Here is a 12460-nt window from a genome sequence, read left to right on the forward strand (position 1 = left end):
GGAGAATGGAGAAGTAAATTGCAATATATTTATTTTTATGAATATATTCATAAAAAAGCAAAGGAATGAATTAACTTGAGCTAATGCTAAGCAAGAGTAGAAGTTGCAGAGGAATACAATTTATGTAAGATTTATAAAAACATGTAAGACAATTCTATTTATTTCCAAACTTGATACTTTTTGTCAGTATTTGGTTAAAATTTGCACCCATTTATTTCTCTGGACTCCCAACTCATGATAGAATGAGCAAATTAAAAATTACCTACCATATTAGGTACAATAAATGACCCTGTTAGTGAAGTTGGAAGAGACACAGAACTACTAAATTTGACACAAAGATAAAAAGGGAGAAGAATTGAGGCAAAATTAATGTAGCATAAACAGTGTTATGCCTAAATAGCACTATTAAGAGACCTGATTTTCATGATTATGACATTTTTACCAGTAAAGGTCAATTTAAATTTCATTTGGTATGATATATTGTTTATATAAAAGGAGGAAGGTATGTAATTATTTTAAGATTTTCATGAGAATGGCGGATTTAAAAATGTTTTTGGAAACTAATAAGGGTGAACTTCATGCATTTGGAAAATTCTCTTATGTGGAATACTTCATGCTTGCTGAAATAAAGGATTATTATAGTGCAAACAAAAGATGATAACTTGAAAGCTAACTGACAACATGAAATTGTTGCTTGTGATATAGTAATATACTTTTTTTGACAGATTGTTTAACAGACAACGGTGAAGAATTATCAAACAGCACAATATATTTCCTCAATCTATTTAACCTCACCTTGACCTGCTTTGAGCATAACCTTCAGGTACTTTATATATATTTGAGATTAAAATACTGTCTTGTACAAATGAATAATGTCTAACTCCAAGTTTTTATGACATTGTTGGTATTTATCTGTACTCAGAAGAATTAGTAGGTTTGAATTTCTGCTCTTCAGTTCTTCTGCTTGCAGATATTAAGACTGCAGTTCTCTCATTTGTAAAGTGGGGACAGTAATAGCTGATCTGCCTGCCTTCAAGTGTTTTTGTAGTGAAGATTTGGTGAGATAATGAGTGTGAAAACACTAACTGAGGCATGCAGGTGTTTAATTTAAACACAATGTTGTTTAATCCGACTTTGACTTTGTTTATGCAATAATGGGTATTTCACTGTGCAGTATGATTCTGTCTACAGGAAGCTTTTTTTTGCCTCAATATTTGCTTAACTCAATATTATACCCTTAACAGGCATTATTTAGTAAGGTAAACTTGAATAATAAATTATGATACAAAAGGTAGCCTCTAAGAATTCTAACTTATACGTTTTTGTTGTCTCCATCTCTGACCCTTGAACTTTGGTATTGGAACTTGCCTGGTGGTAGTGAAGTATAAAACTGGAACTTTGGTAAAAACTGTAGTTTTGTATTTGCACAATAAATAAGTAATCTCCACAAGTAGATATAAACATGTGTTGAGTGTGAGTATGTATGATTTCCTATTTAATAAATGTTATTACATAGAATTATAAATTCCTCTGAAAAAAACAAAAAAGATTTCCTATTTTCCAAAATGTGTTCTATAGGACATTAATAAAGTGACCTGTCAAAAGAGGGTTTAATATTCTACCAAGGTTGGGAAATGCTTCACTAAGGACTTTTAGTGGACTCATGAATTTTATAAAATTTATTGGACTCGTGTATTTTATAAAATTTCAGATGGACATTTGTGTTGACCACATTTACCAAATCTATTTGACCAGGGAACTCTTTGGTTTAAGAGACCAGTGTTCTAATGAATATATTTGTAGGATATTAGCCCTTTTTCTGTGATGTTAGTTGCAAATGCTATTTTCCTAGTTTGTTGTCTTTTCATTGTGCTTTCTTTTATCATGAAGAAAAATTTAATTTTGTTGGATTTACCAATTTTTTAATGACTTATGGTATTTTCATTACATTAGGAAGGCTTTTTTTCCCACATTGAGATACTTTAAAATTTTGTTTTAGTACTTTTATGGTTTCACTTTCTATATTTAAGCATCTTTTATCTTAAGATTTTTAAGAAATAGGTCTGAATGTGTAGTTCTCAGTTTTCAAGATTAGACAATAGCTACTTCTTCCCCAGATCAAAGTAGAATTCCATAATTCAAATAATCTGAAGCCTTAAAAACCAGGTTTCTAATAAGTTAGAATATTATATCTACTACTACAAATTCTAAGCACAGGGGAGGCCACTTCAAGCAAGAATTCCATAGGACGTCATCAGATGCTGCAGGAGCACTTTGCTTCATGGAGGAGCTCAGGTGAAGGCAGGCCAAAGTGGAGGTGTGGAGGTACAAACTGATTGGAGGCTGCACAGCAGAGGGTGTTATTGGCAGCACTGAAGAAAAGTAGATGAATTCAGAGCATATTTTAGAAGTCTGTGTGTAGGATTTGCTAGTGGAGTGGTTTGGGTTGCTAGTGAAGGAAAGCAAAGCATCTGGATGTAATTCTAGGCTTTGGTCCTGAGTGGCTGAGAGGATGATGGCATGGAGAAGGAGGAGCGAGTTTGTAGGGGAGTGGGATTAAGATTCTGTTTTGAACGTGTTAAATAGGATGTCTCCATTAGACACCTGAGGTGAGATGACACATGGGATTGGTTATAAATGAGATTGGAGCTCGGGGAAGAATTGTGAGCTGGAGATAGAGGTTTGGGAGACCGCAGGTCCAGATGGTGCTCACAGTCACCATCTGGATGAGAGTGAATGTAGAGAGATGGAAAGGGGCCCCAAATACTGCATCCTGGGACACTCCAGTGTTTTTTAGGGTTTGTGTGTAGGGGGAAAGCTCAGGAGAGGAGTCAGTAGGAGACAGCAAAACAGATAATACAGTAGCAGTGAAGTTTTGGTGATGTGGGCTGTGGCAGTGGCTTTCAGTTCAGGGAATAGCAGGGAGGTGGGTTTAAGTGCCAGGTAAGGTCCAGCTTGGGCAGTAGGTGCCTGCAGGTAGCTTCTGTGGAAATCTGGCCTGTTCTGGTGACTGTGGAGAGGAGCTGTCTGCAAAGTGCTGGTTATCCCCACAGGCAGAATGAAGCTGTCATGCCACATGTCAGTACTTCACTGTTAAAAACGACTGCCACAGAGAACCTTTTTTCATATAACTTGGCATACTTGTGAAGACTTGTTTGGTTGACTCAGAGAAGTGGAATTGTATTAAAAAGACATGTGCATTTTGAGTTTTAATAAAAGTGGCTAAATTATCCCCCATCAAGATTCTGTGCTCAATGTTTGATTTTGGGTTCAGCTAAATTTTTCTGTGAAAATTAGGTGTTGGGCTTTTTCTTATGGCTGACTAAGGGGAGTCTGTTTTTCTGTCAAATAAATGGCGAGGGTAACATTATAAAGGCTACATCAGTTTAATTTTTTTGATTTGTCCTTTTTTCTTTAATTCCCGTGTTCAGTTAATGTTCTTTCTTCATACAGTATGGCAAAAAATGAAGGGAATAGAAAGCAATGTGTAGCTGGGCATGGTGGTGCATGCCTGTAATCCCAGTGGCTCAGGAGGCTGTGATGGGAGGATTGTGAGTTCAAAGCCAGCCTCAGCAATGGCGAGACTCCAAGCAACTCAGTGAGACCTTGTCTCTAAATAAAATACAAAATAGGATTGGGGATGTGACTCAGTGGTCGAGTGCCCCTGAGTTCAATCCCTGGTAACCACCCCCACACTAAAAAAAAATAAAGAAAGCAACATGTAAACTTGTTCTTGAAAGGACATGTGTCAATCTAGAAGTATAAAAAACAGATGTTCTAACATAAGTTTTGTCTCCTTCCCTTATTGAGGCTATCTAGTTCTTTTGGAGTTTCTCTCTCTCTCTCTTTTTGACTAGAAAGGCCCAGATTAAGAGCCTTCTGATGAAGAGAATTGAGTGGGGATCTAGTTGTAGTGCCTTTTCCTTTCCCATTATGGAAGTCCTGTGTCAGGCAAACTTTGGTGAAGACAGCACAGGCAGGGACATACTTTATTTAGTCAGCAATGGGATGGATATGTGCAGATATTATTGATGAGATAATTGGAGAACTTTGGCAATTTAGTTATAAGTTACTTGGCATATGAGTTAGTGTTGTCTACATTTGACATTGGCTGGTGCAGTAGTTTTCAACATTTAGGGCATTTAGATAGTGCCAAATATTTTGCCATGTGCTTCATATACTGGGTCTCTAATCTGTGGAACCTATAATACAGGTGATTTAGTAATGCCCTCAACCTCACAGCTCAGCACTTGAATACACCAGATTTGTCTCCCGTCTTCTGGAAGATTAGATAGTTAACAGAGATATTATTTATGATGTTTATTGAATATATTACATCTGCCTTTGTGACTTCAGGAGAGTGCACGCGGTCTTCTACCACCAAGAAATTACTCAGAAGTGTGTAAAAACTGTAGTGAAGCATACAAAACTCTGAGCAGTCTGTACAGTGAAATGCAAAAAATGAATGAGCTTGATAATAAGGCTGAACTTCCTGAAACACATTTATGCATCGATGTGGAAGATGCAGTAAGTACTTGCTTCTGACATGATGTATATTTTGCAGGGTTGTTAAATATACCATTAGTAGTATTATCTCTTTTGGAGCCACATTGGAATCTGCATATGCTGTCTTCAACCAGAAATAACTGTGTGCTAGTTATAAAGTAGAATGTCCTGGTCTGTCAAACTAAATGGAAATTGATAAGGCACTTCACAAGTGAATTGACAATTTATTACTTTTTTAAAAAAATTTGAAAATGTGTGCTATTTTCAGAGGTGTGGGCATTATTGTATGTTTATTTTCAATTATACTGTGTAGTCATTGTTTATTAAAGTTTCTAGATTTTACTATAATGTGTTTGAGAAGCCATTCCTCAGTTACTTCATATCCCATTTATTTCTTTACAACTCTTACAATCTGAAAATACTTATTTGTTTATAGTTGTCTCCTCTCACTAAAATATAAACCACATGAGGACAAGAACCTTGTCTTTTTTGTTCATTGTTCAAATAATGCCTGGCATAGAGTGGGCTCTTAGTAAATAGTGTATTAATTGAATCCTCAGCAACAAATCTTTTCTTTCCATTATATAGTCACCACTAGATGGCGATCATGGCTTTTTAGGCAATATGATGCCTGAGAAGGCATTGAAGGAAAGAAATTACTGGCTCAGAGCAGAGAACTTACTTGAAATTAAAATTGATAAGCTTAATGGGTGTGAATAATGAGTGTGAATTATCACAGCAGCTCAGAAGAAACTGTAGTGGACTAGGAATATTCAGGATGGTTTAAAAAGCACTTAAAATCACTACGTCATGAGGACTTTTGTTTTTACTGTCCTATTCCTATTGCCTAGAATACTACTTGGTTTGAAGTAGGCTCTCAGTAAATAATGAAATTTTTTAAGGATGGAAACAGGGTTTAACTGCATTCCTATTAATATAAGTTCTCTGTTTGAAAGCTATGAGTGATTGATATAGTTATACTTTGGTCAGTATTATGAATTTTGAATATGACATTGTTGTATTAATGTAAATTTTATTTTTTTATTTATAGTACCCTAAAAAATTTTTATGGTACTAGAAATTGAATCCAGGGATGCTTACCACTGAACTAAATCTATCCCCAGCCCTCTTATTTTTTAATTAATTAATTTTTTTATATTTATTTTTTAGTTGTAGTTGGACACAATTTCTTTATTTTACTTATTTATTTTTATGTGGTACTGAGGATCGAACCCAGGACCTTGTGTGTGCTAGGCGAGTGCTCTACTGCTGAGCCACAACCCCAAGCCCCCATCCCTTTTTATTTTTTATTTTGAGAATAGGACCTTACCAGTTGCAGTGGCTGGCCTCAAATTTGTGGTTCTTTTGCCTCAGCCTCCTGAGTTGCTGGGATTACATGTGTGCACTACCATGCCTGGCTTGTATTAATGTAAATTTTATACAGTGAATAATTATTAACAAAATAATTATAAGAACTTGACAAGTTAAATATAAAATAGAATAATGTTATTTATTGTTTCAGATGAATATTACTCGAAAACTTTGGAGTCGAACTTTCAACTGCTCAGTCTTTTGCAGTGACACAGTGCCTGTTATTGCTGTTTCTGTGTTCATCCTCTTTCTACCTGTTGTTTTCTACCTTAGTAGCTTTCTTCACTCGGAGCAAAAGAAACGCAAACTCATTCTGCGTAAGTTTTTTTTTTTTTTTTTTAACAATTATTCATTTGTTTAGATAATATCCTGCATTTAAAAGTTTATGCCTGTTTTAGAAATGATATATATTCTGAGAACTCAAAAGTATGTCAGCCTAAAATGGCTTTCTGCTTTACCTTTTACAATTATGCTTAGTAATGGAAGAGATTTGTGAGAATTTTAGGAGTGCTGATAATAAAAAACAAACCTGAGGACGCGTGTATTTCAGATGATTAACTGAGAAAGCTATATTATCCCCAGAATAAGGTTGATAGTAGCAGAAGAGTATCAGCAGGGTCCTTGCAGTTCTACTGTGGTAGTAGTAGGGACATAAAGATAGCTCTTAGGCCATCGGAGTCCTGGTAGAAGGACTTAAAGTGGAGTAGTCCAGAAGAAAATTATAACTAACATGCCGTTTGTTTATGAACAAAAGAGAATTGTAAGTTCCAAGGATGTTCCTTGACATATGTCACATGCTCAGTGTGGACTGATTTCTTTCCCTCTCCCCTGCCAGCAGGGCAGAGCAAGAGAAGCACTAGCTTGAAGATCCTGTCTAGCTAGAAAAGAGGTGACTCTTGGATCACACAAATTTCTCCTTTATTGTCACAGGGAAAGAATGGGCTTGGCCTTTAGTAATTTTAGTATTTAAAAATGAATTTTTTTTTTGAGGAAAAGCTAATCTTTTTTCTCTTAAATATTATTTGTATTCTAGAACCCTACACTTTGAAAGTTCTTTTCCCCTTAAATCCTTCTGGTACTTCTTTTTTTTTTTTTTAAATATTTATTTCTTAGTTTTCGGCGGACACAACATCTTTGTTTGTATATGGTGCTGAGGATCGAACCCAGGCCGCACGCATGCCAGGCGAACGCGCTACCACTTGAGCCACATCCCCAGCCCCCCTTCTGGCACTTCTTCATCTGATTTCACTTCTAATACACTTACCTTAAAAAAATGATTATATGTAGATCAGTTTGTACAGAACCTGTAATATCTTGCTTATGTGTTTTAGTCAACTATTTCACTATTGTGACTAACGACCCGACCAGAACAGAGGAGGAAAAGTTTATTTAAGGCTTATGGTTTCAGAGGTCTCAAACCATAGACAGCAGGCTTCATTCCTCAGGGCTCAAGGTGAGGCAGAATGTCATGGTGAAAGAGTGTGGTGGAGGGAAGCAGCTCACATGATAATCAGAAAGCAAAGATACTGCCTTCACTCACCAGATACAGATATATACCCCATAGCCACACACCCCAATAACTGCCCTCCAGTTACCATTCAGTTAATATTATCATAGTATTAATGCACTGATTGGGTTAAAGCTCTCGGAAACCCAATCATTTCTTCTCTGAACTTTCTTGTATTATCTCACCTGTGAGCTTTTGGGGGACACCTCACATTCCAAACCATAACAAGCAGTTACTGAATCCCTGCCAAAATACTAGCATTGTGGTAGGAATTGGGATTAAAAAGGAACAAACTGGGTGCGGTGGCACACGCCTGCAATCCCAGTGACTCCGGAGGCTGAGGCAGGAGGATCACAAGTTTGAGGCCAGCTTCAGCAACTTAGCAAGGCTCTAAGAACTTAGACCTGTCTCAAAAAAATAAAAAGGACTGGGGATGTGGCTCAGTGGTAAAGCACCCCTGGGTTCAATCCCTGGTACCAAAAATTTTTTTAAAAATAAAATAAATAGAATAAAGGAACAAGGCATAATTCATGTCCTCAAAGAATACACTGACCCTGACTCAATTATTACAGTGTGTAGTAGAGACACAGTATGATTCTGTTTTAGGTTGAAATTTACCTCTACACCATTGCTGGAGGTGGAGTGTGGGGGGAATTTTAAAGGCCATGAGGATTTATCAGGAAGAGACTAAAGAGGCAAGAAGTCGTAGGTATATGTACCTACCAGTATTGCTGCCTGGTCAGTTTATTAAGTAATTTGATAATTAGTAATAAGCTAGATCACAAACAAAAAACAAACTGCTGATTTAGTTTTCTTCCCTAATTTAGGCCTTTTTTTTTTTTTTAAGTTTAAGTTTGTCCTTAAGTTTAGGCTTAAGCAAACACACTGGTCCAGGAAGTCATCTTGTCATTTTGCATGAACAGTGGGAATCAGATCCCGACTGAAACTATAGCAGGGTTCTCATTCTTGACTATCAAAATTATTTACAAAGCTTGAAAACAAAACAAAACAAAAATGGTACCTGAGTTCCATTGCAGGTCTTCCAAATCAGACCTCTACTCTAGGTTACAAACCATTGGAGTCAGGAGATTCCTAGTTTTCTGGTATGAGGTACTCTCACACTGGCACTGATGTTTTTCATTTCTAAAGCTCCGAATGAGAAATATTCTTGTTTAACTGTAAGAATAAAACATATTACCATGCCAAATAGGATGTTTTTTTTCTGTTAACCCTAATAACCTAATCCCATTAGCACTACAATCAAAACTGATTGTCACATATTTTCTTTGAAGCTATATATATTTGTGTTTGTGCATATGTTTGTGAATGTGCATGTGGTATACAATTTATTTTTTTAAGTCATTTAATGTATTTTATAGAGTCCTTTCACTGATTTTTTTTTTTTCATAAAGTACTGGGGGGTTGAACCCAGGGCCTTGAACATGTTAAGCATAATCTTTTTTTTTCTTTTTTTAATTAAATTATTTATTTATTCTTATTTGTTATACATGATGGCAGAATGCAGTTCCTCTCATATTACACATATAGAGCACAATTTTTCAAGTCACTGATGGTACACAAAGTACTAAGCATAATCTTTATGACGGAGTTACCCCCCAGCCCCTAAATTTATTTTTTTAATCTGAAAACAGAAGCAAATTTTTTTGTTCCCATATGGATACCTTTCCTTTTCTTTTTCTCACTATATTGCACTGACAAAATTAGTGGCATGATATTGAATAAGACTAAATATCCTGGTCTTATTCCAGATCTTAGGGGAAAATCATTCAGTTTTTCATAATTGAGCATATTAATTACTGTAGAATCTCCTTAGCTACCCTTTATCAGAAGAAGTTTTCACTGACTTTTCTTTTGTGTGTGTGGGGGGTCTGTACTGGGAATTGAACTCAGGGGCACTTGACCACTGAGCACTTCCCCAGTCCTATTTTGTGTTTTATTTAGAGACAGGGTCTCACTGAGTTGTGTAGCACCTCACTGTTGCGGAGGCTGGCTTTGAATTCACAAAGCCAGCCTCCCAAGCTGCTGCTGGGATTACAGGCCTGTGCCACTGTGCCCAGCTTCACTGACTTTTTATTATACTGTATAGCACTTTTATCATCTAAGTAGATTGCTTTTATCTATATTACATATTTAAGATTGTGATGTTCAAGAAAGTATAAATTATGTTTGTTTTATTTGGTACTACTTCTAGCCAAGTCATATATAGTTTCTAACTAAGTTGTTTTTCAAAGTTGGTAGAAAAAATGGAATTTAATATTTAGAAGATTGAATCTTTTTGGATTCAAACAATAAATAAATACTGTGCTTACATAAAAATAATAAATAACTATGTTTAAAAATTAAATTTAAAATATAATACTTTTGTCTTATCTAGCCAAACGTCTCAAGTCCAGTACCAGCAGTGCAAACATTCAAGAAAATTCAAACTGAAACCAACAAGATGAAGACTTATCTTGGTGGAAAATAAAACTTGATTGAAAAGAAGAAGAACTGTCAGGTTCTTAAGAAATGCAAGGACTTTAGATTTATTTTTAAATAAGAATTTTCAATTTTTTTTCCTTTTCACCCCTTTTTAAAATTGGATATTTTTAATTTTTAAGCATAGCAGTGTTGTCTATTTTAAAGTATATTTGTTATAATAACAAAAGATGCAAGAACAATCTTTGTTTTATTTTGTAGGCATGTTATTACTATTTGAGACTTCTAGTATCTCCCTATGAACATAAGTACCTCAAGTAAAAAAGTTTTTGAAGACAAACATTTAAAATTAATCACCTATAGCAAAAACTTTGAAAAAGAAATATACTTGCCAAAAGATAGCAAGTGCAGAAGTTAATTTAAATTATTCTCCGTTGCAGTATTATTATTATTTTTTTTTATTATTTTGAGACAGGATCTCATTAAGTTTCCCAGGCTGGCCTTGAAGGCGAGATCTTCCTGCCTCAGTTTCCCCAGTAATTGAGATTACAGGTGTGTACCACTACGCATGCCCCTCCCCCTGACATTGTAGTATTGTTGTTACAGATATATTTAATATGTCATATATGACAATAATACATAATTCAAACTCTGATTTCCCTAAAATCATTTTTGAAACCACTAATTATAGCCCTACCTAACAATTTTTCAAAGTGGTAAACCACATAACATTTATCTTTGTAAGAAGATTTATGGTAACTGGTTTCTTACTTGACTTTTATAAATAGTATTTTACATCTTATTTTTGCTTTTATTTCATAAGTAATTTGAATTCACTGGACTGCTTTATTATATTCAGGGCACGATGGATTTTTTTTATACCAGGGATTTGCATTATGAATTACATTAAGTTATTTGGCAATTTATAATTTATTACAACTTTAAATCAAATGTAGTATTATCACATTGTATTTAAATTGTGAGTTTTTTTTTAATGTAAATTTTCTCTTGAGATATATAGGAATTTTTGAGGGAGAGAAAGGAGGAATACAAAACTTCAGGCTGAGAAAACAGACCTGAGGGGATGCTCATTGTAAGACTATTGAATGGTACATATTGGAGACATGAATCAGATGATAGTCTCACACAGGAAGCAGTTAGATTAAGATGATATTTGGTTTTTGTCCTAAATTGTGTAAATTAGGTAAAAATGATATGACTAAAATGAAGTAACTTTTCACTCTCAGAAAATGAATTCTGTTTTGGAATATTTGTATCAGCCTTTAAAAAAATATTTAATTTTAGAATTGTTTATGATTTTATTTCTCAGGATTATAGAATTGAAAATTTCATTTATTAATTCTTTCTTGCTTTCTTTATGAAAATAGGCTTTTTTAAAAAATGTTGAGAATATGAAGGCTCCTGTGTATAAGCAGAGTTCAGTTAAATAGTAAGAGGGTTTGAACTCTTTATACACTAAAAAAATGCTCCATAGAGAGTTAAGAGAGTGTTTTAATAGTTGTTTTTTTTTTTAAAGTGTTTACCACATACACAGAGTGAAGAGAAGGCTAATCCTGGGATATCTGATGTATTCAAAAGCTGTTACCATTTTTCGTGGTCTACTGTGATCTGTTTAAACTATGCTGCAGTTAATTCTGCTATTACTCTTCCCACTGCTGGTACAAATAACACCGTCTTGATTTGAAGCATGTGTTTGAGGGCCATTGAAAGCAATCTTCATTAATGCAGATGAAACCAGTTTGCTATGTTCAAAGTTAGAAAAATGACATATTTGAGTATATAAGTAGTGACTTTGTGAGCACCTTTCAATATTATATGTTGGAAAAACCATTGCTTTGGGATATAAAGCTAATAAGCACTTTTAAAAAGAAAAGACAGCCTTTAATATTTTTATGGTGGGATCATTGCTCTTTAGAAATTGCATCAGCCTTAGTAGATTTTAAAAAATAAAAATTAAGTGCTACACTAAAAGGGGGTATTTCATTCTGTGGTGATGGAAAAGTTCTGAATTGAGACATACAGCTTATGTATATACACAAGAACATCTTAAGTTTTTGACACTTTAAAATAAAGTAATTTAAGGAAATTACAATGCTGTAATTGGATTTTAAATACATTTTTGGAAACTTCAGTTGTAATTTAACATCATATCTCAGTTTTTCATGTATTGAGTTTAAGTGCCCATCTGTCTTATAACTTTACTGCAAATAAAAATGTGCTTTTGGATTATTATTATTTTTTGGTTGAATTTGAGTGGTGAAGATCACATTAGATATTTTAACATGTAATTCTAAATCAATGAATAACATCAAAGTTTAGTTGGCAAATGTTACTTCTGTTGGGACCAGCATTTTCTAATGTTTCGTGGCTGGGCTCTACTTTTTACTGCAGTGTACTCCTTATAAAGTGAAATGTGCCAGAACAACATTGTAGTTAGGATTGCATTCCTGTCCAAAGACATGACCTCAAATAAAAATAGACGTCACCCATAATGAATTTTGAAAACAAACATATACTATTAACCTGTATAACAATTTTAAATGGGAAAAACTGTGTTCCCATTATATATCCTTGGATATCTGACATATCCAAAAGCTGTTTTAAAGATTTGAGTAG

The 12460-nt window shown here is 34.6% G+C and overlaps 1 protein-coding gene across 1 annotated transcript in view; it reads left to right on the top strand.

The window, feature by feature from the left end:
• Positions 1-12057, top strand: part of Ostm1 (osteoclastogenesis associated transmembrane protein 1) — a 30229-nt gene extending 18172 nt beyond the window's left edge. Inside the window, exons 3-6 of the mRNA XM_076859878.1 lie at positions 726-823; positions 4357-4527; positions 6029-6194; positions 9780-12057. Of these exons, the coding sequence (XP_076715993.1) occupies positions 726-823; positions 4357-4527; positions 6029-6194; positions 9780-9835 (491 nt within the window). The 3' untranslated portion in view covers positions 9836-12057. The remainder of the gene's footprint in view (positions 1-725; positions 824-4356; positions 4528-6028; positions 6195-9779) is intronic.
• The last annotated feature ends 403 nt before the right edge of the window (positions 12058-12460 follow it).

This window comes from Callospermophilus lateralis, chromosome 6 (genome assembly GCF_048772815.1).
Source record: "Callospermophilus lateralis isolate mCalLat2 chromosome 6, mCalLat2.hap1, whole genome shotgun sequence".
Classification (NCBI taxonomy): Eukaryota; Metazoa; Chordata; class Mammalia; order Rodentia; family Sciuridae; genus Callospermophilus; species Callospermophilus lateralis.